The following is a 27,885-nucleotide window of genomic DNA, read 5'->3' as shown; positions in this document are numbered from 1 at the left end:
ACACTGCGGAGTCCGTCCTGGTCCTTCAATAATTTTTTTTTGTTTTGTTTCATTTTAATATGAGAAGAAGCAAATCCACAATACAAAATTTAAAAATCAGCTCATAGTCTCCCTTTCTCTCCCCTCCCACCCCACCCTCCCATATTTCCTTCTTCCCACCAAGACAATGAACAGCGGTCAGGGCAGTTGGCGGAAGGGGTGAAGCTGCCTTCTTGCCCCCACCTGCCCCGTCCTCTTCCTCCCTGGGGGAACAAGAGGAGCTGCAGGCAGGCAAGGAGGCAGGCAGGCAGAGAGGAGGTCAATATACGGGGGCCCTCCTCTTGCTTTCCACCCACCCCCTTGCTCCGCCAGTCTTCAGACAGATGCACACGTACAAACACACATGGCTGTTACACGATCCAGTTGCCTTTTAAAAAACGAAATTCACTTGCGATGGGGAGGCGGGGAGGGCGGGCGGCCAGCAGACAGAGCCCAGCCCGGCTGAGCGTCCCAAGGTCATTTCTCCTTCTTCCCTTCTTTGGCATCTCCCAGGGGCAGCTCCTTGGGGGCAGAGTTCTCCTCGTAGCTGGGGAGAGACGAGAAAGAGGGAGGGAGAGGGTGAAGTCGGGCTCACAGCAGGTCGGGCAGTTGGCGTCTTGGCAAGGTAGGCACAAGATCCAGCTGGGAGCTCAGCTCTGCCCTGGGAGACAAAAACTGCATGCAGCGTTGGGGCAAGGGGGGGCAGGGAAGTTCCCAAGCACAAAAGCCAAAGACGCTTCTTCCTTTTCTGACACCAAAACAATTAGCCAAGTTTCTAGCCCTTAAGGCTCAGAAGAGAGGTATAGAAGATACGTGGGCAGATTCTGCGGAGAAGTGCAGCTGGGTGCTAGGAGACGACCTCCACTGGGTCTATGTGGGGCTGCCCTTGAGACTGATCCAGAAACTCCAGCGGGTGCAGAATGCCATGGCAAGACTCCTTATGGGGTCCTCGCTGTGGGATCACATTCCCCCGGTGCTATACCAGCTGCACTGGCTCCCGGTGGAGTACAGGATCAGGTTTAAGGTGCTGGTTTTAACCTTTAAAGCCCTATACGGCTTAGGACCTTTGTACCTACGGGACCGCTTCTCCTGGTATGTCCCACGGAGGACCTTACGGTCTTCAAACAAAAACATCGTGGAGGTCCCGGGCCACAGGGAGGTTAGGCTGGCCTCAACCAGAGCCAGGGTTTTTTCGGCTGTGGCCCCAATCTGGTGGAACGCTCTGTCCCAAGAGACTAGGGCCCTGCAGGACTTGACATCTTTCCGCAGGTCCTGCAAGACAGAGCTGTTCCGCCTGGCCTTTGGCCAGGGCACAGCCTGACCCCCTCCTTTGGTAATCCTCACAGAACTCTAGCCCAATGGTTGCCATTAATTTGATTCTGAGTTGATTTTAGAGTGCTGTATTACTTTTACTGTTGTTAGCCGCCCTGAGCCCGGCTTCGGCTGGGGAGGGTGGGATATAAACAAATATTATTATTATTATTATTATTATTATTATTATTATTATTATTAACTACTTAACTGTGATGCCTGCATTGCAAGAGGGCTAGGCTAGATGACCCTCAGGGATCCCTTCCGATTCTACGACTCCATTATTCAATATCTTCATCTCTCCCCCCCCCCCCCATGCATTGCAAGAAAAGGCAAAAGGAGCTTAAGAAGCTTGAACTGTCCCAGAATTCAGACATTTTTCCCGGGGCGGCGGGTGTTGGATTAGAGTTCCCCAGTGACATCATATTTTTCAAGCAGAGAAGGGAAAGCCCTGCTTTATTCCCCCCCCCCACAAAAACGCATTTGGCCATTGGGCTCTCTGAGAGGTTGCAGCTCTGGACCCTTCCCTGCAGTTGAAGCGTGGCCTCTTAGCCAAGGCACGGCCCTGGCAAGGTTTTGCAAATCAGGCCCATGAACAAAGCAGATACTCAAACAACGACACCTGAAGCAGAGAACGAATTCTCCCGGCCTTCCCTGGCTCTGTTTTATGGGGGTGGGGGACAGGAAACAGGGGGCAAGAGTGGGGAGGGCTCTTCGCAGCAGGGAAAGAAGCAAACCCAAGGAACCCCCTCAACGCATCAACAGCGCCTGGGTGGGTGTGTTCATTCTGCTGCGCCAAGTGGCACAAGGGCAAGTCACGGTGGAGGCAGCCCTGTGCCAGCTCCACGGCAGGCTGTGCCAATTTTTCCTGTGCAAGCCACGCTGGAGCCAACGAGGCCGGGCAAGGGCGCAAGGCAGCTCCGGAGCAGCAGAAACTCCCTGCTGGTTTGTGCCTGGGGCACTTCGCTGTGGGAGGCATGGGAGCTGCCGCAGCAGCAGCGGCAGCAACCTCCGGGAAGAGCGGCCGGAGCAAAGAGAGTCAGTTGCAAGAGGACCCGAGACGAGATGGGTGGAAGTGGCTTCGCTTCCACCACCTTCCGTCTCAAGGATTGCAGGGGTTGGACTAGATGACCTTTGGGGATCCCAACTCCACGATTCTGTGATTCTAGGACTGGGAGCCTAAGCGCAACCTTTTCCCAGGCCACTGGAGGGAGACAAGTTTACAGGTGTCCAGCCTCCCCATCTACTAAATTTGGCTCGTGGGAACTAAGGGAGAGAAGGATGCGGCCCACTGGCCAGGCCTTAGGAACCACTGGTCCTTCACGCTCCTGAGTGCCAACACTGACCGGCAGCAGCTCTCCAGGGTTCCAGGCCGGCCTTCTGCAACATGCCCCCTGGGGATCGAACCTAGAACCTTCTACATGAAAAGCAGGTGCTCAGCCACAGAGCTACGGCCCTTCCCTCCGAGGCGTCTCCTGCCCCAGCTCCCCGCTCCCGATCTGATCCTCGGCTAGCTGCATTTCCACGCCACCTCCTGGGGGAAACAGTTCTACTGCAGAGGTGCCTTGGCGACTCCGCATTTCGCTACTGGGTCATCGTGCTGTTTTTTTGGGCAAAAATCTGGGGCTCGGGGCTGTAGCCAATGCTAGTCCTGCTCAGAGCAGATCCACTTACATGTTAACTCCAGTCCATTTCAATGTATCTGCTCTCCATAAACCATAGATTCCGGCATATAAGACGACTTTTTAACCCCGGAAAATCCTCTAATAAGTCGGGGGTCATCTTATACTCCAGGTATGGGTTCGCTGGGCAGCGGCAGTGGGTGGTGGGCTCCGTGCTGGGAGGAAGCTGCCCAGTGAAGCTGCCATGTATAAGACTGGGCGTACAAGTCGACCCCCCAAATTGGCAGCTACCAATTTGGGGGGTCGTCTTATATGCCCTGTTGCCTAATAGGCCAGAATCTACGGTATATAACTTTTTTAAAACCCCAAATAACGTTGACTAACAACAGCTCTGCCGCATTCCCAGAAGGGTTTTCTGCAGCCCTGTCCGCCAGGCATTAAACCCGTGACCAGCCAGCTCTTTTGGACTACAATTCCCATCAGCCCCTGCAAGCTCAGCCATGCCCCCCATAAGCCCTAGCACCGTATGCCTGTGCTGACTGGGAGTTGTAGTCCATCCCTGCTGGAGAGCACCAGGCTGGAGACAAAGGACCTGGGTGCAAGCAGTACGTTATGGGGTGGTTGTCGGTGCACTTCTTGGTGTGTAGAAAGTGGGGAGAAAGGACCTATGGGTCCCTGCTGGGCATGCATTTGCAGAAGCTGACGACTCAAGGTACCGAGACCCTTCCTCCCTCCTCTGCCCCCCGCCCCGCCCCTGGGGTCTAAATCTTGGATCTCCCCCTACCTGGCTACACAGGCAGGCCTGAGAGAGCTACATGGCGCTGGGGTTTTGCTGCCGGCGTCTGTGGGAGCAGGACAGTGTCTGCTGCATGGAGTCAGCGAGGCTGGACGGAGACCCGGAGACGCTAGGGAAATGGGTGAGCCTTGGGGTATGGGGCAAGATTTCGGCGGAGGATTCGTAGCTGCAGGGAGAGAGACACAGACAGGGCAGAGAGAGGAGGAGAGAGAGAGAAAGGGAAAGGCTTAGGAAGGGCGGCAGGGAGAGCGGCTGCAAAGAGGGAGATGGCACAGAGACGCAGCTTTCCCTCGCCTCACCTGCCAGGGCCAGCATGGCCGTGCGACAGATGGAGAACCACCCAACAGAACAGCCCCAGCCCCCCACTCTTCCACCATCGTTGCTGCTATCCATCTGTCCTGATAGACAATGGAGTGCACCTCCAGGGGTGAAGTCAAACCACTGTGTTGGCAAATCCCCAGGGTGCAAGCCTGGGCAGGGTGGATGGAAGTCCTGGGCTGCCCAGATGAAAAGGCCCCCCTCTCAGCCTCGCTAATACGGCCCAAAGGAAAGCAGAACGAGACATTTGGCCCCAGCTTGGCTGCAGGGATTGCAGGTGATACAGGTTACACGGAAAGGGGGAGGATGTTAGGATACTGATATTCCATTCCACCTTAAAACAGATGTGTGGATTGTTGTTATGTCACATGCCTGTTTACACTCCAGCACAGCTTGCTGGGACCTTCCCGTTTGTGTGTATAGCTATTGCTTTTGCTGCTTGCTCTTGGACATGAAAAGAGAAGACATGTTTGTGAATAAACTGCCTATAAATATGTTCTCACAGCCGTCTCCTGCCACTTCTGTTTGAGCAGTGTTATTTACTCTGCTGATTAGAGCTGTGCTCCAGCTTCTGAAGCTGTGGATTGCTGTTTCATGCTGAGCCAAGGACTGGATATCGCCCGGCTACCAGCCAGTGGGCTGGAGCCAGCTGGGGGCTTGCAAATTGCCCCCGTTCCCTTGGAAGCACCCCAACAGCAGACAAGGCGCCACCAGCCATCTTAAGGATTCCACTTGTGTAGGCTATGCTTCTTAGCCTTTTATTCCCCTTCTAGACGTCCCACAATGCAGCAGAGGTTGAGGACCAGAGTTTTCCTTCTCCTAGATGGGCTACCTTGCCAGGTGGACGAGACCTTTCTGCCCCTACTGTTGTAACCCCCCTGTCCCAAACACAAGGAGGAACGGAAGGAAGGAAGGAGGAGATGCCAGCAACCTGCTTGGCTCAGGAGCTCCCTGTCAGGGAAGCAAACCAGGCAGTGGGAGAGACGAGGAGGAAGAGGAAGAGGAAGATGAGGAGCGCCAGGCTCAACTGGTGAAGATGCAGGGAAGGAGGCCGGGTTGTGGGGAGGGTGTCTTGCCTGAGGGCCCTCCAAACCTTGCAGCTGGCACTGCTCCACGGCTGCCCAGGTAAGAAAAGGTCAGAGTGGTGAGGGCAAGGAGCCCAGGACCAAAGGCGGGACGTGGCAGCCTTGCTCTGAAAGCAGCCGAGCCACGAAGCAAAGGTATTCTGAGCCCTCAATGAAATGCTGTCCGGGTCTTTGTGACCACAGGGCCCTGTTTCGAAGAAACACTTTCATTCCCATCGAAACTTCTCTCTGCAAAGAAGCTCAAAATTCACTGGGAAAGGGGTTGGAAGCAATTCTGTGCCCACCTGCCCCGCTATATACAAATGTGCCCTGCACTTCTGAGAAACACTTTGGCTTGGGTTTTTCTGTCTGATGGTGAAAGGCAAAGGCCAGCCCTGAAGTGTCCCTTGTGCCTCGGACACGTGGAGCTGGCAGGGACCAGCAGCCAGAGCCACAGCATTTTTCGCTCCATAAGACGCACCTAGTTTTTAGAGGAAAACAAGAAAGCAACGCAAAGCCTCAGAGTGAAGAGGCAGGAGCGCTCCAGCTGCGCTCAAGAGGCTTTGCGTGGCTATCCCTGAAGCCAGAAGAGCAAGAGGGATCGTGCACACAATACGGTAAATTGTTCAGACAGTTGATGCAAGTTTTACTCTGTTTTCAGCCTATTGCTGTTTTAACTCTTTGAGCAACTTATTGTTGTTAATTTTTCTTCTGGGTGATTTTCCTTTTGGTAAACCGCTTTGACGGCGTGTGTGTTTTAACAATCAAGCGGTATATAGATTCTATCAAACAAAGTAAATAAATGGCTTAGTGGGTGATCTCCCAGGTATAAACACCATCAGTTCATCGAGGCCCTTAAGGCCAAGATATCAGGCAGGACCCCAAATTCCTGCCATTGACACCCTCCCCGCTCGCCCCAGCCTTTCATTCAAAGCGACACAGGCAAAAAACCCAACAACGGCACACAAGAAATCCTCCAGGAATGGCTTGATCAGAAGAAAGGCCCCCCAGGGGACTGAAGGGGGCAGGTACCCTCCTCACAGCTTGCCCGGGGTGAAGGTCAGGGTGCCCCCGAGAGGTGCGAGGCCAGCTGCTGTGCTGCATCAGACCTGTCAGCACCCCCAGGAACCGGCTGCTCATCAAAGCCACCTGGAAGAGGGCCGAGAGAGGCCGCACGACACCTGCCGGGATTCCTGGGGGGGGGGCCTTCCGCTCATCACTCTCATCCCCAGTTCCTCTTCCTTCCCACCCCCCTTCAAACCCCACAGCACTTCCAAGGAGGTGGGGTGGGGAGAACTCCAGGACTGGCACAGAACCACACAACTGCTTTTCCACACCCGCAGATTTCGCTGCCAGCCACGCAGGGACCCCAGAGGCACTCGGACCCCTTTGTGAACCTGATGCGGAAATGGGGAGCCTGACCCACTTGCTCACCCCCCAGGTGTTGTTTGGGGGGAACACCCCTAAATTGCAGCAGACCCAGGGATTTGCGTATTTATTTGTGGGAGGCTGGCTGGCCACCACAGAGGGACCCTGATTCTAGGTGGCTCCAGCCCAGGAAGAAGCAAAAACAACTGACTCAGAGAAAGTTTCTTGGCTTGTCGTCTTACCCCAAACCTAGCGTGTTTGAAAGCGAGCTGAAGTTTAAGGGGGAGGATTTTCTGCACATGTTCAGAGGCACTCCTCTGTAGTTCAACATGGCTGGATCTAACAAGGCCCTCTGTTGTAACCTCCCCAACACTCAGGCCGTCAGTGACAAGTTTTGCTACCCCACAGGCAGTGTCTGCACAATGGCTTCACTGAGGAGGAGCAAAATACACACCAGGAGGCTTAGTTTGGTCAGAATCAAGTAAACGCTTCCAGATTTAACGCTAAATACAATACTTCTGGTAAATGGGCCACCATTAGCTGGTAGAGGGCCGTGAAAATTTGTGTCCTGGGCTTTTTGGACTCGTCATGAACTATCTGAAACCAAAGGGGCGCATTGGTTGCCAGATGTGAAATAGATTGGTATTATTGGTTTTAACCTTTAAAGCCCTATATGGCCCAGGACCCTCGTACCTACGGGACCGCCTCTCCTGGTATGTCCCAGGGAGGACCTTACGGTCTTCAAACGAAAACATCTTGGAGGTCCCAGGCCACAGGGAAGTTAGGCTGGCCTCAACCAGAGCCAGGGCTTTTTCGGCCATGGCTCCAATCTGGTGGAACGCTCTGTCACAAGAGACTAGGGCCCTGCGGGACTTGACCTCTTTCTGCAGGGCCTGCAAGACAGAGCTGTTCCACCCGGCCTTTGGCCGAGGCACAGTCTGACCCCCTCTCTCCTTCTGTAATCCTCATAGAACTCTAGCCCAATGGTTGCCATTAATTTGATTTGAACTGATTTTATAATGAATTGATTTTAGAATGCTGTATTAATTTTATTGTTGTTAGCCACTCTGAGCCCGGCTTCGGCTGGGGAGGGCGGGATATAAATAAATTATTATTATTATTATTATTATTATTACTATTATTACTATTATTACTATTATTATCAGCTCTCCTACCCCACTATTAGCTCAAGGCTGCAGCTTCCTGCCCCTTGGGGTTTTATCCTCCTCCCATTCTGTTGGGCTGGGGAACAAGGAGCAGCGCCATGCAGAGGCAAGCAGAGCCACAAGCCCCCCACTTCCTGCCCAGAAGAATCACAAACCACAGGTGCCTTGGCCACTCCTGGCATCCATCCATGCCACTCTCAAAATGCTTTTACTGAGCACAGGAGAATGGGTTTGCTTATGCTGCAGCAGATGTTTTGGTCCACCCCCCTTGGATTTCACCTTTGGGGCATCTGCTTGGCCACTGTGAGAAGAGGATGCTGGACTAGATGGGCCAATCACTGGCCATGACCCAGCAGGTGCTTCTCGTGTTCTTAATGGTCATGCTGGCTGATGGGAACTGTAGTCCAAAACACTCGGAGGGCACAAGGCTGGCAAAGGCCAATTCAGTGACTCATGGCAGATGAAAACGCCAATAACCAGCAGATGGGATGAGGACAGAGCGTCTCCAGTGTGGCACTGGTGGCGTTCAGCTTTCTGGCTCGACCCAAACGCTGGCTGGACCCATCACCACCTGTACCTTTTAATGTTGTATTTTAATCTTGTTTTTTAAGTTGTATTTCAATCAACTTGTTTTTATTATTGGTTGTTAGCTGCCCTGAGCCCAGTCTCGGCTGGGGAGAGCGGGGCATAAATAAATTATTATTATTATTATTATTATTATTATTATTATTATTATTATTATTATCATTATTATTATTATTATTATTATTATTATTATTATCACCTCCTTTCAGAGGCCTACTTCACACTCTGAAGACTGTCGGAAGGAAACAGGAGCTGACTCAGCTGTGCCCCATTCCCCGCAGAGTCCCCCAACCCGGCTGGATCTGCCTGGGCAGAATCGCAACTGCCGTGTGGCCGCAAAGCATATCTTACCTGAACATCTCTGCCACTTCTCCCTTCACCAGAGCCACCAGGAGAGGGAAGCCGATGCAGGCCGGGACCAGGTAGAGCAGGGCAGGCTGAGAGGGGAAATCAAGGGGGGTGGGAAGCGTTAGAAGGGAGAAGGGGGGCTGGAAACGGGGTTCAGGAGACAGACACAGGCTGGGCCAAAATAGGGCACAAAGTGGAACTACAGGGGCACAGCGTTAGTGTGGAGGGCCAGGTTTGCTGCACCGAAAGTCCATTCACCGTTTCACACTCACAAGTCTAAGGAAGTTGGAAGGTCAAGGGTAGAATTACAAACTGACCATAGGGATTGCAGTGGGCCTGCAGGGGCGGTGGGGTCAGAGTTGCCAAGCCAAAGGCACCAAGTGGTTTAAGTGTCAAAGGCAGACCCCTGAGCTGGGCCTATAGCAACCCTTCCTCCAGATAAAGTCATGCCTCATGTTACATTTGCTTCAGGTTGAGCATTTTCAGGTTGCATCCCGCGGCGACCCGGAAGTAACGGAACAGGTTACTTCCGGGTTTCGCCACTCGCGCATGTGCAGACACGCAAAATTACGTCATGCACAGAATCGGTGAATCGCGACCTGCGCACGCACAGACGCAGGTTGCATTCTGTTCAGATTGCGAATGGGCCTCCGGAACAGATTCCGTTTGCAACCGGAGGTACCACTGTACTTGGGACAGCATTTCCCACCAGTCCTGGCTGGGTTGGTGGGAGTCCAGCCTCACCTAGAGGCCCCAGGTTGGTCTGACCCAGCAAGCTAGAGCTCAGGCCTCACGCTGGTGCAACAGGCCATGGGAGATCACTGGCCTCTGGGGTCAGGCAAGCCGCTCTTCTCAAAACACTAGCCTTATCTGTAAAACGGATGTGGGTGAAGCTTCCGACTAAACATTAAGAAAATTTTTCGGATGGTGGGAGCCGTTTGACAAGGGAACGGACTACCTCAAAAGGTGGTGGACTCTCCTTCGCTGGAGGTCTTTAAGCAGAGGCTGGATGGCCACCTGTCCTGGATGCTTTGGCTGAGATTCCTGCATTGCAGGGGGTTGGACTAGATGACCCTTGGTGTCCCTTCCAATTCTGCAATTCTATGTTTCTGTGAAGCAGATCTCAGCTAGCACCAGGGACCTTTCCAGCGCAGTGCTCTTTGAGGGAACCAAGATTTGAATCAACCTCCGTCATTGCTGGCCTGGCTGGCAGAGGGTTTTTGGCTGAAGGGAGATCGCCATTTGCCTTCCCCCTCGGGCAATGAAACCCAGAAGAGGGTCACCTTCCATGAACCCTCTTAAAAAGAATACCCAACAAGCCAGCTAGGATTGGGGCAGCCGTCTCTCTTTCTGGCCAGCTGGGTCACTGGTGAGATGCCCAGAGGCAAGCCTTCACTGCTGTGCGGGGCTGTTTGCTTAGAAACCATGAGTTCTGCACCTTTTACAAGGGTGCAGCCGTGTGTCCCAGCAAGACACCTAGCTATTGTGATGCTAGTGGGCTGCTGGAACAGTGCCAAACTCCTCCTTTCTCATCTGCCCCCTCCCCTTTTCCATCTCCAACTCAAAGAACTTCCTGCTTTCCCAGAAGAGGCAACCGGCCGTTGCAGGCTGGTAGGTGGCCTTTGGACGCAGGTAAAGGCGGCTCACCTGGGCGTGTTTGAAGATGTGCATGATGAAGATGGTGAGGCCCAGCCCAAAAATATAAGCCACGAAACTGGTGTAGAAGTACGTGTGCGTGTTCTTCTTGAGGCTGAGTCAGGGAAGGAAGCAGAATTGGGCGTCATGGTGATCCAGGGGCAGGAGAAACTTCCCTAACAGCCCACCCAGCACCATGAACAGGTGAGAAAAGTGTCTCAAAGAAGCAGAGAGATGCCATCAGGCCACAAAGGCATGAGCAGAGAAAACCTGCAGGGCCCTTGTGACCCAACCCACCTTACCCTCCAACAACGGCCGCTCTTGCTCCCAACTGGAATGTTTTCCAAGAGCAGACTGTCACAAAAAGGGCATCACTCAGCAAACACTGGGGGGGTGTCTTACCTGATGTCAAAGCGCAGCAGCAAAGCAATGAAGATTCCTGGTTCGGGTTGGGAGAAGAGAAGAGAGCGGAAGAGTCGCGGTTAGGGCTACAGGGAGGAGGCCGTGCCAGGCACCCACCCACTCAGCCACGCTGCCCTTCTCAAGACTCCCTGCTCCTAATATGATCCGTGAGGCCGCAGCACCCCCTTGTGGCTGAAAGCAATATCGAGGCGACTCACTGTGACCTCTGGCAGGGATAGACAACAGGTCATACAGCTCTTAGGAAGAGGTCTAATGGATCAGGTCCATGGCTCATCTACTCCAACATCCTATGCCACACTGCAGCCAACCAGATGCCTTCAGGGAAACCCTCAAGTAGAATACAAGCGCAAGAGCACCCTCCCCTCCTGTAAAGGTAAAGGGACCCCTGACCATTAGGTCCAGTCGTGGCCGACTCTGGGGTTGCGGCGCTCATCTCGCTTTACTGGACGAGAGAGCCAGCGTACAGCTTCTGGGTCATGTGGCCAGGATGACTAAGCCGCTTCTGGCGAACCAGAGCAGTGCACGGAAACACCGTTTACCTTCCCGCCGGAGTGGTACCTATTTATCTACTTGCACTTTGACGTGCTTTCGAACTGCTAGGTTGGCAGGAGCAGGGACTGAGCAATAGGAGCTCACCCCATCATGGGGATTCGAACCGCTGACCTTCTGATCGGCAAGCCCTAGGCTCTGTGGTTTAACCCACAGCGCCACCCGCGTCCCGTCTCCCCTCTTGTAGTTTCTGGCAACTGGGGAAAAGGCTGTGTTTTAGCAGAGGCTGGAATGAAAATTTTCGACAGGATAACTCACTTGCCAATCTTCTGGTGTCAAAACAGGGCCAAAAAGAGTTCCCCACCCATGCGCTATGGAATGTGGGATGATCAGGTGACTTTCTAGCTCCACCCCATTTCTCTGCTAAGCCTCCTTCCCTTTCTCCAGGGGTGCAGAAGCTGCCTCCTTCTTTCCAGCCCCAAGAGCAGCAGGCGAGAGCCAGAGGGGCCGTTCCATCGCACTGAACCATCACATAGTCACACACTCCCCGACCTCCTTACCTGGGATGACAATGTCCCCCAGGCCCAGCATGGCAAAGTTGTCGGCCTCCAAGCCTTTCTCTAGAAGATCTTGGGGGAAAACCACTGGGAGAGAGGAAAGAGGGGAGAAGCAAGTTCAGTCCATGGCAGGAGACAGAGAGAGTGTCCAAGTTTGTCATTCAAAGACTACAGCAGGTTTGCTTTAAACACACACCGGTAAAAGGGCGAAAGATTTATATGATCTGAAGAAAAACTAAGAACTATTATAATTTTAGAATATCTAACTGTGAAGATTCACAAAATGGAAGGGTTTAAGGTCAGTGAGAAGGAGAAGGGTTTGTTTGAGAAGATATTGAATTATTTAGGCAGGTTTGAACAATTTGGGGCAATTAAAATGTTAAAAGTTAAATAAACCTTGTGGAGGGAGGAGCGTTAATGTATATAGAATTGTACATATGGTTGATTTGAATATGTTATTATTGATTATGTATACCCAATACATCAGCCGCCTTGGGGGTTTGACTGTGTTTTGGTTGTTGGTAATAATAATAATAATAATAATTTAAATTAAAAAGATTAAACACACACTGGTGTCTCTCCCAGTGCAGGAAGTCCCGAGCTTCAAGGAGATTAGACTGGCCTCGACCAGAGCCAGGGCCTTTTCGGCACTGGCCCCAGCCTGGTGGAAAGCTCTGTTGCAAGAGACCAGGGCCCTGCGGGATTTGGCATCTTTCCACAGGGCCTGCAAGACGGAGCTATTCTGACAGGCCTTTGGTCGGGGCCCAGTCTGACCCACCCCCTCTTTTTTTGTTATAGCACCCAGTATGTAAGTGGCCTCCCTAACCCTTTCCACCAACCAGTTCATATAAGATCAGCACAAACAGTTGGGCCTGGTGAGCACTCAATGCTCCCATCCCCTATAGTTATAATCTGTGGGTTGCTCTCTTATTTTATTCTGCTCCAAATTTGATTTTAAGCTGTATTTTAATTGTTTGATTTATGTTTTTAATGTATCATACTTTGATGTTAGCCGCCCTGAGCCTGATCCTGGCTGGGGAGGGCAGGGTATAAATAAAATTTATTATTATTATTATTCCTAAGGTTGGGTAGAATGGGATCGTGAGCACCCAAAACAGGCAGTGGCCCTAGAGCGACAGGCCAAGGAATGAGCTCTATCTTTCCTCGCTGGGCTAATACTGCTCAGTGGAAGGAGTGGACCAGATCCCACCACCAAACTTTTGACAAGTGGGCGGGGCTGCCCAGCAGTCACCTGACACCAAATCAACTCCAAAGCCACGGCAGTGAGCCTATACCTGCCTCTCACCTGAGGTCGGGGTTGGGGCAGGAAGGAGTGGTTTTGAGGGAACTGGCCCCGCAGGCCAGTTCAGGACCCCTGTTGGGTTGAATTAGCCCCACGGGATGGAGGTTTTGCATACCCTGCTCTACGAGAAAGGCTTTCTCTGTTGCTCAAGCTGCAGCGTGGCTCAGTTAGCCACCGCTCCTGCCACCGAAGGTTTCAAAAACCAAGTACTCACATTTTATGGGCGCCTCAAAGGACTTTGCAACCGTCACCATAACGTTGGTGCCAAAGACCTAGGGAAGAGAGAAGAATGGTGAGAAAGATGATGACTGCAGCTTAAGCATTCACACCATGGCAGCCACCCAATGGAGACCAGGCCTTCCTTAGGAGAATAACTGTCAGAAGATTCATAAGGAATCCTCTCTGTTAACTTTCATTTTTTTAAAAAGAAATATTTATTAAGATTTTACAAAAACAAATATACAAAAACACATAATAAAAGAACAAAAAAAAATAAGAATAAACACACAGAAAAAATAAGAAAAATTAAAAACAATTCTTTTTCATAACTTAAAACTCATTTGCTTGTTTCTTTGACTTCCTCACACCTCCCCTTCTTGTATTCCCATTTAAATAATCAAATCAGCAAATCCTTACCCTCTTTCATTTATCTTATCTCTATAACTTAACATTTTATAACTCAGTATTTTCATCCATTATCAATTCATTTTTGCATATTCTTATTAACTTTGTTGCTAATACCACTTATTTCCAATCCAACATCATTTTAATTATTATTTTTTACCTAATTATACCCTTTTTCCATATTCTTAAAGCATTACAGCTGGAAACCACTTAATTTCTATCCAACATCATTCTAACATTCATTAATTTTACAGTATTTCTGTAGATAGTCTTTAAATTTCTTCCAGTCTTCTTCCACCGTCTCTTCTCCCTGGTCTCGGATTCTGCCAGTCATTTCTGCCAATCCCATATAGTCCATCACCTTCATCTGCCATTCTTCCAAAGTGGGTAAATCTTGTGTCTTCCAATACTTTGCAATAAGCATTCTTGCTGCTGTTGTAGCGTACATAAAAAAAGTTCTGTCCTTCTTTGGCACCAATTGGCCGACAATGCCCAGAAGGAAGGCCTCTGGTTTCTTCAGGAAGGTATATTTAAATACCTTTTTCATTTCATTATAGATCATTTCCCAGAAAGCCTTAATTCTTGGGCACGTCCACCAAAGTTAACACCACTCTGTTAACTTTCAGGCATCTCTTGAAGACTTTTCCCTGCTGAAAGGCCTAGGCAATTCTTCAGTGTTTTCTTGAGCAGCCGGTTACTTTAATGATTGTGCTTTACTGATTTTAACATTTTCCAAAACAGTATTTTCATACTGCTGTACACAGCATTTTATGGTGCACAGCAACGTTATAGAGCGTCCAACGAAGGCTTGGCAGAGACCAGGGTTCGAATCCCTACTTGGTCATGAAGCTCACTGGGTGCGACCTTGGAGCAGTCACCGCCTCTCGACCTAGCCTACCTCGCAAGATTGTTGTAGGGATGAAAGGAGGGGGAGAACCACGAGTGACACCTTAAGCTCCTTGGAGGAAAAGGCTGACTATGAATGCGATAAATAAATAAGACAGAGCTGGTAACACAAGGGTGTAAGAAGCCACACGGCGGCATGAACTCACTCTGCCATAGATCCCCAAGGAGGAGCCAGTGCGGTGTAATGGTTTGACAGGGACCCGGGTTCCAATCCCCACTCGGCCATGAAGCCCAGTGGGTGACCCTGGGGTCCAGTCACTGCCTCCTAGCCTACCCTACCTCACAGGGTTGTTTTGAAGATAAAACGGGGGGAGGAAGACTATGAACACCACACCTCAAGCTCTTTGGGGGGAAAGTGGGATATAAATGCACCTTGCCAACAAAGGTCCGTATAGTTAAAGCTATGGTTTTTCCAGTCGTGATGTATGAAAGTGAGAGCTGGAACATAAAGAAGGCTGATTGCCAAAGAATGGATGCTTTTGAATTCTGGTGCTGGAGGAGACTCTTGAGAGTCCCATGGACTGCAAGAAGATCAAACCGATCCATTCTGAAGGAAATCAGCCCTGAGTGCTCACTGGAAGGACAGATCCTGAAGCTGAGGCTCCAGTACTTTGGCCACCTCATGAGAAGAGAAGACTCCCTGGAAAAGACCCTGATGTTGGGAAAGATGGAGGGTGCAAGGAGAAGGGGGCGACAGAGGACGAGATGGTTGGACAGTGTTCTCGAAGCTACGAACATGAGTCTGACCAAACTACGGGAGGCAGTGGAAGACGAGTGTCTGGCGTGCTCTGTTCCAGGGGATCACAAAGAGTCAGACACGACTAAACAACAACATTGCCTGCACGGACTGGCAGCAGCCATCCAGATTAACAGACAGGGAGCCTTGTCCATTGCACCTGGAGCTCTATGCAGTGTGCACGAGATGCTCAAATATGTGTGTTTTTGCTTAGGGTTAAATTAATTTATTGCAGTTGTCTGACCAAACTGCGGGAGGCAGTGGAAGACAGGAGAGCCTGGCGTGCTCTGGTCCGGGGGGTCACGAAGAGTCGGACACGCCTAAGCAACAACAGAAATAAAGTATTTAGAGAAACCCTGAGAAACCAGCACTTGCTTACCCAGAAGACATCGTAGACGAAGAGCCCCCCGAGGAGAATGCAGCCGGTGCTGACATTGTTCAAATGCAGCAGCTCCACCCCGTTGAGAGAGAAGGCCAGGCCAAAGAGGTTGTTGGCAATCCAGTGCTGGGAGAAGGGCAGAGAAGGTTAGCAACCAGCATATTATTATTATTGAATTTATATATACAGTGGTACCTCTGGATGCGAACGGGATCCGTTCCAGAGCCCCGTTCACATCCTGAAGAAAAAGCAACCCGCGTCTGCGCAGGTCGCGATTCACCACTTGTGCGCATGCGCGTGACATCATTTTGAGCATCTGCGCATGCGGCGAAACCCGGAAGTAACGCGTTCCGTTACTTCCAGGTCGCCGCGGAGCGCCACCTGAAAACGCTCGACCTGAAGCAACTTTAAGCCGAGGTATGACTGTATATTATAAATATGAATATTATCTATATTTCTATATTATATATTTTATAAATTGTTATACAGTGGTACCTCGGGTTAAGTACTTAATTCGTTCTGGAGGTCCGTTCTTAACCTGAAACTGTTCTTAACCTGAAGCACTACTTTAGCTAATGGGGCCTTCTGCTGCCGCCATGCCGCTGGAGCACAATTTCTATTCTCTATCCCGAGGTACCACTGTAATTACTAAAATTACTATTACATTGGTACCTGGGGTTACAGACGCTTCAGGTTACAGACATCGCTAACCCAGAAATAGTACCTCGGATTAAGAACTTTGCTTCAGGATGAGAACAGAAATCGTGCTCCGGCGGCGCAGCAGCAGCAGGAGGCCCCATTAGCTAAAGTGGTGCTTCAGGTTAACTACGGACCTCCAGAACAAATTAAGTACTTAACCTGAGGTACCACTGTATTATTAATTTTTTTATGCCCCGCCTTATCCCCTGACAGGCACCCAAGGCAGCTTACAGATAAAAATAAAAAGGGTAAAAACAGCAGGGGGGAACCATCATTAAAAGCAATTAAACACTGCTAGGGTTAAATTTCTTCTCTCCCTCTCCCCTATCTATTAAAAACATAGGGATAATTACAATAAAAACAGCACCAGCACAGCTCACTCCCTTGCCTCCCCACTCCCCCAGGCACACTCAGAATTTTAGGCAAACAGGAAAGTGGTGCCCAGGCTTTGCCAGGTGCTCGGCTTACCTTTCTCAACAGGTACCAGACTCCAACGATGCTGCTCATGGCCAGGCACACGAGGTCCTTGGTGTCAAACTCGTAGTTGACAATCTCTGCAACAAAAGCCACCACGTCGTTTTCACCTCTATCAGCCTCTTTTAATACAAAGCAAGAGTAAGGGATGGGCAGCACCCAGGCACCCTGGCAAAGAGCTAAGAGAAGCGACGCTCGTTTTCGCACCTAGATTATAAGCTGACTTAAGACAGACTGCTGACCCACCTAGACTGTTGAAGGTTTGCAGGCAGAGAGAGAGAGAGAGAGAGAGATCTTACCCAACCCCCCTCTGCAAAATCCAGTGAATGGAAATGGTGGATCTTGCAAATAATGCCCGCTGCCACTGAACTATGGGTTGGGGGACGGGCCATAAGCTCTGCAAGCAGAAAGACCCACTTAAGAGAGCTTTTAGATATTCAGCTAATTCTCTGACTGTATGTAGTTGTTTTATCTTTGTTTTGATTTTTTATTATTATTTAAAGCACATCATTCCACAGGTGTTTGCTGCCTGTGTGGGAATAGAAACAGCAACAGCGGGTGACGACTGGAAGACAAGGGCGCCTACGACACTTGCCCAGTATATTGGCCATATTGAAAGAATCAGAAACTCCAGGGAGAGCCCACTGGCCAAAGCAGAAAACTGCAGGCAAGGCTACTGATGGCCTTCAGGTTGGGGAAAATCAGGAAGCAACAGGCAAGCCAGGGGAAATGTAGGATTTGAACAGGAAATGCTTCGGGTGGGAGTTCGAGCTGGCTGGCAGAGAGGGACTTACCTTCTTTACTTTCCCCAGAGCCCTGAGTGAAGAGAAGCTGGTACTGCTTGTTGGGAAAATTGACGGGGAAGAATTTGTTCATCACGGGGCTGAAATCAAGAGCAGAGAAGGGACAAGGTGACTCCTGAAGAACCATGGATTACTGTATTTTAATATTTTAATATTTTGTTGGAAGCCGCCCAGAGTGGCTGGGGAAGCCCAGCCAGATGGGCAGGGTATAAATAATATATTATTATTATTATTATTATTATTATTATTATTATTATGGAGAGAGGAGGGCAGCAGGGTGTCACCCACTAAGTATTCCTGCCGGCCTCAAGTTTAGCTCAAAAGCCTTCAATAAGAGTTCACCCCAGTCAGGTGCCTAATACACACACATGCAGCGGAAACTGAGCCAAGCTTGTGAAAGAGGCACACACAAAATTTGGCTCCAGGCAAGGAAGTCTTGCAAACCATGGTTTCCCTTTTCCCTTTAGGGACACGTTTTATACTTGAACAAAGTGGGCTAGTAACCTGTGTGAGGTTATTTACAAGGCCTAAACCACCCTCTGCCATCGCCTTTAAGGACAGGTCAAATGATCCCCTCAGGGATGTCCTTACTCACGACAACAAAATACAGGAGGAGGTCATGTTTAAGAGCTGCTACCTGTATGAAGAGTTCCCAGCATCATCACCAGCCCCACGCTAAGAACCAGCTAAAAAGAGAGACTCAATATTAAGCTGACCCAGAGAGCTTCATTTTGAATGATGCCTTATGAGGAACGGCTGAGGGAGCTGGGCATGTTTAGCCTGGAGAAGAGGAGGTTAAGGGGTGATATGATAGCCATGTTCAAATATATAAAAGGATGTCACATAGAGGAGGGAGAAAGGTTGTTTTCTGCTGCTCCAGAGAAGCGGACACGGAGCAATGGATCCAAACTACAAGAAAGAAGATTCCACCTAAACATTAGGAAGAACTTCCTGACAGTAAGAGCTGTTTGACAGTGGAATTTGCTGCCAAGGAGTGTGGTGGAGTCTCCTTCTTTGGAGGTCTTTAAGCAGAGGCTTGACAACCATATGTCAGGAGTGCTCTGATGGTGTTTCCTGCTTGGCAGGGGGTTGGACTCGATGGCCCTTGTGGTCTCTTCCATCTCTATGATTCTATTCTCTTCTCTTCTCTTCTATTCTATGAATTTGGTAAGAAACAGCCAATTTCAGCTGCACTGTGCATCTTTCATTTGAATCCTGATGGGGCAAGCTAGGAAGGGAGGGGGCAGGTATGAGGGGGGGCCTTATTGCCCCCAAAGGCAGCTAAGGTTTTTTGTGTTTTTTTGTACTGAGATGTGGAGACCCTGGAATTGACCACCAGCCGCTCATTAAAGGTAGTGTTCAAAGAGTGGGTATGAACTCCTTTTCCAAGGCACAATTTGGCAAGGATTTTAGGAAGACCGAGCCATGCCATTATGGATGCTAACACCATCCTGCTTATTGGGTGTGGTGCTTTTGCAGAACAGTGGCCGCTTCAACAAAGATACAAAGCCAAGGATTTAAGCGGATCCCTTTGCCAAGGAAACATTTTGATTTGCCTCTTCACCCAGTGAATGGCACTGCAGACTGCTGAACTTCATTGGCCAGGTGTGTTATGTTCCTGCCTCCCATGTCAGAGGGAAGTAGAACACCCTGAAAAGGGGACTCCCAGGAGACACTTGAAAAGCACTTCCTAGTTTTGCTTGCATGGCTTTTCCCAGCCTGGAATGCACCCTTGAACTCTGATAATGCCCCTTGCCAGCCGGGATGGAGGACAGAAAGGCAGCAGAAACTAGGCTTCTGCATTAATTGTTCCACCCACATTTGCTTTTGGTCCCACCCGCCGCTGGCATGTGGAAATGCAGCCCTCAGTCTGAAAAACCCTGAGCTGCAGAGTCAGAGACATGCTACCAACCTCCAGCTCTGCTAACAAACCTCTGATCTCATCCCTTCTCCTCCTCATCCTGACACGTTAGTTGGTTCAAACAGAGGAAAATTATTATATAGCTGAGGAATGGAAGAGCAGTTTTGGAAGCAGCCAACTCTGGAATAATATTAGCTAACAGTGTCCACTGGGAACGCCCCAATGTCCCAAAAGCAATTTCTGAAGAGATCTCTGGCTTCGTTTGTTCTAGAGCGAGAAATGAAGGGAAATTTATTGAGATGTGTGGAGAGAAGAATCCTGTAATGGCAGGAAAGAGCTGAGAGGAGTGAGGGATAACTCTATTAGATGAAGCCATATTGCTCAGCATCCCCCTCTAATTTTGCTTTAAAGAAAAATGCCAGCTAAGTTTAGGCTGTTTTGCTGCAACCGGCAGGGTTCAGATTTCTTTTTCTTTTAAATGGAATCGCAACACACAGTATTCAAGCCATCTGTTCTCCTTCTTTTACCTGATGGTGTGGGAAAGGGCAAGGATCCCCAGGACAAAGAAATACATGGAGAGCAACAGGTTGATGTATTCTTGAGAGAATATCTAGAAGACAAGAAAAACCAGTCAGGTTAAACAACCTGCTTTCTAACTATGCAACGCGTCAAAACAGAGGAAGAACAACCCGGAAGCATAATTACTGCTTTTAAACTTTCACATCTAAGCCAGAAGGCTGTAATTTTGCTTTCTTTTAATTTCTGACAGATGTGAGCAGCTCTCCAGATGTTTAGGACTACAACTCCCATCAGTATGCGCTGACTGGGGCTGATGGGAGTTGAAGTCAGAAACATCTGGAGGGCACCAGGTTAGAGAAGGCTGTCTTATGCCAGACCAGGGGTCTGACATAAATATGGGGGTGCATCATCTCTGCCCAGTCTCATTGCCCAGATCAGATGGTTTTCTTCTCCCCTAGGAGAAATGTGTGTGTTCTTTTTCATGAATTTTCTAATAGCGCTGCCTCTAAAGGTTAATTCCGTGCTGGCTGGGAAGAAGTTCTTGACTGGAAAAACTCTGTGATAGTTACAATGAAAGCTTTCTAATGTTAGAACCAGTAACCAACTATTCTTTGGTCACCTTGATCCACTTTTGCAGTTGTTCCTCACAAAGGCCTCCATTCTCCTGACCTCCAACACAGCTTATCTGCGTATCTCTAAGGTACAAATCCTGTGCGATGAACAAACAGTCACCCTGGAAACACCAATTGCCAGTTAGAATTATTCCATTTCCTTTCCTGCTGGTACAGGCTGTGATTGCCAGTTGCCCAAGGCTGGCTTCGTCTGGCAGAAATGCAGCAGGAATCCAGGAAGTTAACAATCTCCGAGGCCAATCCATCACGTCTATGACAATGACCTTTCTATTTCAGCAGGCATTTTATGACTTCAGGATCAATTTCAATTTCTTTTATCCACTGTATGTTTCCTGTAATCCAATTGCATACCCGATAGAAATTCTGGTGATTAAGCGGTATGCAAACAGTTGGAACGAAATGAAACTATATATCCCACCACCCATTTGCACTTGAAATGGCTTAGGCAAGTGGTCACATGAAGGTGCCTTCTACAGCTCCATCTCACCCCTGGCATCTCCAGGATCTCTAGCAGAGGTGCTACTACCAGAGATCGGGGACGGGGAAGAATTCAGCACCAACCAGAATCCAAGCCAGAATCATGACTTCTGGTGGGAATGGAAGCATGTCCATTTCTGCACACCTTCCACACCCAGGGGTTTCCAGTGTCCCAAACAGGTAGATCAGCACCCACTTTGCATGCCTCAGAGGAGGCAGTCTGGACTGGCATGGGGAACCATACAAGGCCTTGCCTTGTTCCGAGGTATCCTGGATGCCAGTCAGGAGAACAGCACTGGGGAAGTCTCCTCAGGCCTGGAGCACACTGCAAAATTCATTTGATGCTGCAATCCACTCTGGACTTTTACTGGAGCTAAATGGATCTATCTTCCCACTTCACCTAAACTTTTCAGAGTGCAGCTTGGTATCTGCTGCGTGCAAAGCAGATGATCTACCACTGTGCGAGGGGGAAGGGAAACAGGCAATGCAGCAGATCAGATCAGCTCCACTCTCTAGCCTTTCCAACTAGTACTGGAGGCCCTGCTCTGTCCCATCCTGTGGGTGGTGAAGCTGATGAGCATGAGGAACGGAGCTATCTTGGTGGTTGTAGAGCCTGGATTATGGAAGACACACACACACACACACACACACCCCGCCAAGCAGGGATGCACCGGGCACCATCTTTGCCTTTAGACAATGGGTGGATTTTTTATTTATTTCAGTTAAATAAAGCTGCTGCTTCTTATTAATTTTGTCCGGTCTGCCACTTTTAGATATTTCAGTTCTTTTAAAACATTATCCTGTTGTCTCAGTTGATATTTCAATGGTACTGCCTTTATCGTTCCATTACACTGCTTTTAATTCTGTGATTTTGTTTTTCATCCACTTTACCAAGTACATAGTTTTGGGAAATCCTGAATAGAAAGGCTGGATAAGATAGCTAAAAGCTGGAATTGTCCCCCCAGTATATTACAGTGGTACCTCAGGTTAAGTACTTAATTCGTTCTGGAGGTCCGTTCTTAACCTGAAACTGTTCTTAACCTGAAGCACCACTTTAGCTAATGGGGTCTCCTGCTGCTGCTGTGCAACAGCACGATTTCTGTTCTCATCCTGAAGCAAAGTTCTTAACCCGAGGTACTATTTCTGGGTTAGTGGAGTCTGTAACATGAAGCGTATGTAACCTGAAGCGTATGTAACTTGAGGTACCACTGTACACTGTTTGTACAAGTAAAATCTCCTCTTACTAGTACAGTGTAATATACTGGCATACCCAGCCTTTTCGAAAGCTGGAAACCTCGGGCTGGCAGATCCAGGAAATGAAAGACCTTCTTCTACCAGCATCGGACAGCATCCACCTGCAAAATGCTTAGCACCCCACAACTCCCAAAGGCCCGATGGAGTAACCACACTATTGCGAATACTTCTGACAGGAAGGTTTCTGCCACTTCCCCCTCCCCAGGAGCGATTCTGCCTCCTCTACACCCACAAAAGGGAGAGTTATTGGATTAGCTGTCAGCCAGCAGAAGACTGCAATAAGATCCCCAGTGGTTTTACTTACTTTGAAGAAGAGATAGAGGCCTAAGAGGGTGCAGCTGGCAACGATAGGAAAGCGGGCAGCATCTCGGCTGGTAATGGTCTCCGGCATATCCGAAGCATTCTAGAGGAAAAGTTGGTCAAATGTTAGCCCCTTAGGGCAGGAAGGATACCTTATTCAGAACTCTAGAAGCAAAGATATTAAGAATACAGTGGTACCGGAGCCCCATTCGCATCCTGAGCAGAACGTAACCCATGTCTGTGCATCGCAATTCACCGCTTCTGCGCATTATGTCATTTTGAGTGTCTGCTCATGCGCGAGCAGCGAAACACGGAAGTAACCTGTACCGTTACTTCTGGGTCGCCTTGGAACGCAACCTGAAAACGCTCAACCTGAAGCTACTTTAATAACAGTAATAATAATAATTTATTATTTATACCCCGCCCATCTGGTTGGGCTTCCCCAGCCACTCTGGGCAGTTTCCAACAAAATATTAAAATACCGTAATCCAACAAACATTAAAAGCTTCCCTAAAGAGGGCTGCCTTCAGATGTCTTCTAAAAGTCTGGTAGTTGTTGTTCTCTTTGACATCTGATGGGAGGGCGTTCCACAGGGCGGGTGCCACTACCGAGAAGGCCCTCTGCCTGGTTCCCTGTAACTTGGCATCTTGCAGTGAGGGAACTGCCAGAAGGCCCTCGGCGCTGGACCTCAGTGTCTGGGCAGAACGATGGGGGTGGAGACGCTCCTTCAGATATACTGGACCGAGGCCGTTTAGGGCTTTAAAGGTCAGCACCAACACTTTGAATTGTGCTCGGAAACGTACTTTAACCCAAGGTATGACTGTACAAGAAGAGCCTGCTGGAACAGGCCAATGGCCCATCTAGTCCAGCATCCTATTATTCCCTTAGATGCCTTTGGGAAACTAGCACACAGGATTCAAGCACAAAAGTCCTCACCCCCTCCTGTGGTTTCTAGCAACTGATATTCAGAAGCACAGCATTGCCGTCGCGGCTGGTAGCCTCTGATAGCCCTCTCCTCTGCCAAGAATTTGTCCAATCCTTTTTTTTAAAGCCATCTAAATTGGTAGCCATCATTGTCTCCTGTGGGAGCCAGTTCCATAGTTTAACTATGCATTGCATGGACGACTTTCCTGAATCTTCAGAGATTTAGCTTCACTGGATGTCCACATGTTCTAGTGTTACAAGATAGCCCATCAGCCTGGACAGTGACCAATGTGCTCTTCCCTATTTCCCCCTGGAAGCAGAATAACTGCAATGTAGGGCAGATATTGCATCCACTTAACCACATCTGCTTTTACAGCCTTCAGGAAACTTGAGCAATGGGGTTGCCAGGCACACTCAGAGGCAAATTAGTTTCCCTATTGGAATGCGTCATATGGAAATTTGCTCTGATATACTCACACAAACACCTTTTTCATTGTTTTTCAGCTTCTTGTTCTGAAGTCATTTTTGTGACAAATACCTTTCGATGCAGCACTACGTGGCCAGTTGAGGTATCAGCCTGCAACTATTTTGGCACTTTTTAATATGACATGGTGGCTCAATCCACCTGCTCCTGAGAGTGACTGGGGAAACGTTGTTGTTATATCAGACCTGAAATAGTCTGTGGACAGTCGGCATCCCTTCCAAAATTCAGAAAGGGAAACTGAAGGAAGTTGGAAGAGAACAGGTTCCCCTTTTGTTTCCAGGCTCATAACTTCTGTGAGTGGGATGCAGGTGGTGCTGTGGTCTAAACCACAGAGCCTAGGGCTTGCCAATCAGAAGGTCGGCAGTTTGAATCCCCGTGACGGGGTGAGCTCCCGTTGCTCAGTCCCAGCTCCTGCCCACCTAGCAGTTTGAAAGCACGTCCAAGTGCCAGTAGATAAATAGGTACCGCTCCAGCGGGAAGGTAAACGGTGTTTCCGTGCGCTGCTCTGGTTCCCCAGAAGTGGCTTAGTCATGCTGGCCACATGACCCGGAAGCTGTACGCCGGCTCCCTCAGCCATAAAGCGAGATGAGCGCCGCAACACCAGAGTCGTCCGCGACTGGACCTAACGGTCAGGGGTCCCTATACCTTTAACTTCTGTGAGTATGTCTGCAAGGCCGAATTATACCACCTCTAAATAAATTAACAGGTCTGACTATCTTGGGCTGGAACCACAAACCGATTCCATGACTTTATTTATGCCAGTGCCCTCCCCACAGCTTCCAGCACGAAAACAACAGATGTTAAATATGTATCAGGTGAAGTATTTCCTTTTTTAAAAAAACAGATTCCTGCCAGCCTCAGCGCATGAATCCAAGATTACCCACATGGATTTTTCTTTCTTATCTGCAGCCTACACAACATTCACAATTTCATAAAGGGAAACGTACAGAAAGGGGCTAATGTAGCATATGCAAAACATGAATTCTCTACAGAAGCAGCTCGTCAGCACACAGCTAGCCACAACTGCCTGCCCAAGGAAGCACTCAAGCATCTAAGGAGGAGGGGCACGCTCTCCACTTTGGCCCTGTTGCCTGCTAACACGTCAGTTGGCCTCCTTCCTTCCGTCCCAAGTTCTCCCCAAGGTGCGCACACAAGAGCAAAGGAACAAAAAGTCCTGTGCTAAATAGGCCAACACTACTGCATGTAGCAAAGTGAATCCCCTTTCAACTTGGAAGGGAAGAAACACTTGTTGGGAGTGCATGCTTTTCTCTCTCTCTCTCTCTCTCTCTCTCTCTCTCTCACACACACACACACACACACACACACACAGCCCCAGGAGATACCAAGGAAAGGAGACAGAACTGCTGGGGTAGACAATGCAGCGCTAGATGGACCAATGGCCTGATGCAAAACTCAGGAGGCAGCAAGGGAAGGGTGTGTGTAAGAGGCAAGCTGCTTTAGCTGAAATTCCTGCATTGCATGGGGTTGGTATAGACGGCCCTCAGGTTCCCTTCCCATTCTACAAGTCTATTATTCTAAGCTCCGGACATGGTCAGAAGTAAAAAAAGAACAATTAGACAGGGCACCTAATTGCAGCATGTGGTGAGAACATGCCATCACCACACTACATGTATGCAAAGATGGCCCTGCTTTCTAAGACAGGCACTGACACACAGAATCACAGAACCTAGAGTTGGCTATTCAGGTACTGGGAGGAAGCGAAGACACCTGCTGCAAGCCCAAAGACTGGAGAGGGTGTCAGGGATAATAATAATAATTATTATTATTATTATTATTATTTATACCCTGCCAATCTGGCTGGGTTTCCCCAGCCACTCTGGGCGGCTTCCAACAAAAGATTAAAAATACATTAAAACATCAGTCATTAAAAACTTCCCTAAACAGGGCTGCCTTCAGATGTCTTCTAAATGTTAGATAGTTGTTTATTTCTTTGACATCTGGTGGGAGGGTGTCTACAGGGCAGGCGCCACTACCGAGAAGGCCCTCTGCCTGGTTCTCTGTAACTTGGCTTCTTACAGCAAGGGGAGCACCAGAAGGCCCTTGGCGCTGGACCTCAGTGTCCGGGCAGAACGATGGGGGTGGAGACGCTCCTTCAAGGAGTCCAAGAACACAAGAACCCCATGAACGTAATGTCCCTCTGCTCCCCCTCACCATGTGCTGCTATTCAGGAATAGACTGTCTGTGCACAAAGGCTCCACTTAGCCACCATGGCTAACCACAGCCAACGGCACCAACCTCCTTCACAAGAAAGACGGAACCTGCTTTGATAGCGGAGCGGGCTCCCTCTGAAGGGGGTGGACTCTCTTCCACCTGAGGCATTTAATCAGAGGTTGGACGTCCACCTGGCAGGGGTTCTTCAGCGGCCATTCCTGCATTGCAGAGGGTTGGGCTGGATGGTCTTTTGGGATCCCTTCCAGCCCTGTGATTCTATGGGAAGCTAGTAAACCATTTACCCAAGTCAAGCCTTTACCAAAGGTGTCATGGGCTTTGAAGACACTCGAACTCAGAACTCAAGGGAGAAACGTGCTAAGAGGAAGGCCCGCTTGGCAAACCCTCACCATGATCAACTCCCACCTGGGAACCAATGTCCCCACTGTGGAAGGACGTGTGGATCCAGAACTGGCCTCCACAGTCACTTACGGACTCATTGTTAAAACCGTATTTATGGAAGACAATCTTACTCGGCTACGATCTTACTCCCACCAGATGTCAAAGAGAACAACAACTACCAGACTTTTAGAAGACATCTGAAGGCAGCCCTCTTTAGGGAAGCTTTTAATGCTTGATGGATGACTGTATTTTATTTACAGATAGGTAGCCGTGTTGGTCTGCCATAGTCAAAACAAACAAAAAAAAAATTTCCTTCCAGTAGCACCTTAAAGACCAACTAAGTTAGTTCTTGGTATGAGCTTTCGTGTGTATCTGAAGAAGTGTGCATGCACACGAAAACTTATACCAAGAACTAACTTAGTTGGTCTTTAAGGTGCTACTGGAAGGAATTTTTTTTTTTGTATTTTATTTTTGTTGGAAGCCGCCCAGAGAAGCTGGGGTATAAATAATAATAATGAGTGGTCGCCAGAGAAGAAAAAGTCAAACCATTAGGTCCACCTGGCCCAGTACTGCCTGCACTGACTGGCAGCCGCTGGATGGAACCGGGGATCCTTCGCAGCCCTACCTGGAAATACCGTTTTGGGTGTGCCCTGAGCCGGGGGCCCGTTTTGCATGCCAGGCAGATACCCTCTACCCCTCTGCGTCTCTCCCCCGGGCTCGTCCTGCTCCACAAGCCCCCCTCATGTCTCGTGGAGTTCCGCCGGCCTCCCGCCTCGGAGCGGGAGGGAGTCCCGCCCTGGCCGCCCCGCTGCCCCTTCCCCCGCCTCACCTTCCCCTTCGCGCAGGAGACGGAGCGCAGCGCCCCGAAGAAGATGGGCAGCAGGGCCATGAGCACCAGGCTGCCGTAGGCCAGCGCCATGCCCTCCGGGGTGGCGGGAGGCCGAGCCCCGGCCCCGCTCCCGTTGTGCGCCTCGGCCTGCTCCATCGTCGCCAGTCCCCAGCGCAGTCCGCACTTCCGGCCCGGCGGAGGCGGCCTCGGCGGCGCCCAGGGACACGTTCCCTTAAGGAGCCGGAAGTGCGTCGCGTGCGGCGGGCGGAGGCCCCGCCCCTTGGTTACGGCGCAGGGCCTCCCCGTTGCTAAGGGAACCAGGCGCCCGGGCCTGCATCCCGCTTTGGGGGAGGGGAAGGGAAGGATGCTGAAGGCGGAGGGAGGCCCCTCTCTCGCCTCCTCTCTTCCTT

At 49.8% G+C, this 27,885-nt stretch overlaps 1 protein-coding gene across 4 annotated transcripts; it reads right to left on the bottom strand.

Annotated features, from left to right (window-relative positions):
* Window positions 1-18: 18 nt before the first annotated feature.
* Window positions 19-27,725, bottom strand: HM13 (histocompatibility minor 13). 4 transcript variants are annotated; one of them, XM_083618978.1, is made up of 13 exons: window positions 27,476-27,725; window positions 22,672-22,770; window positions 20,013-20,095; window positions 17,616-17,704; window positions 16,816-16,901; window positions 15,649-15,774; window positions 13,218-13,275; window positions 11,704-11,787; window positions 10,634-10,670; window positions 10,244-10,346; window positions 8,600-8,685; window positions 3,736-3,913; window positions 19-565 (listed from the first exon to the last, which is right to left on the bottom strand). In XM_083618978.1, the coding sequence occupies exons 1-12, from the start codon at window positions 27,629-27,631 to the stop codon at window positions 3,763-3,765; spliced, it is 1,158 nt and encodes a 385-aa protein (XP_083475104.1). In that variant the 5' UTR covers window positions 27,632-27,725; the 3' UTR covers window positions 19-565; window positions 3,736-3,762. The 4 variants fall into 4 exon arrangements, with proteins under 4 accessions (XP_083475104.1, XP_083475103.1, XP_083475106.1 ...); XM_083618977.1 differs by having other exon boundaries at window positions 16,816-16,943; window positions 27,476-27,678; XM_083618980.1 differs by lacking the exon at window positions 3,736-3,913.
* Between the last annotated feature and the right edge of the window lie 160 nt (window positions 27,726-27,885).

The sequence above is a fragment of the Podarcis filfolensis genome (assembly GCF_964270895.1).
Source record: "Podarcis filfolensis genome assembly, chromosome: 6".
NCBI classification, from domain to species: Eukaryota; Metazoa; Chordata; class Lepidosauria; order Squamata; family Lacertidae; genus Podarcis; species Podarcis filfolensis.
Note: the sequence above shows the minus strand (reverse complement) of the source record. Positions and strands in the feature narration are given on the sequence as shown.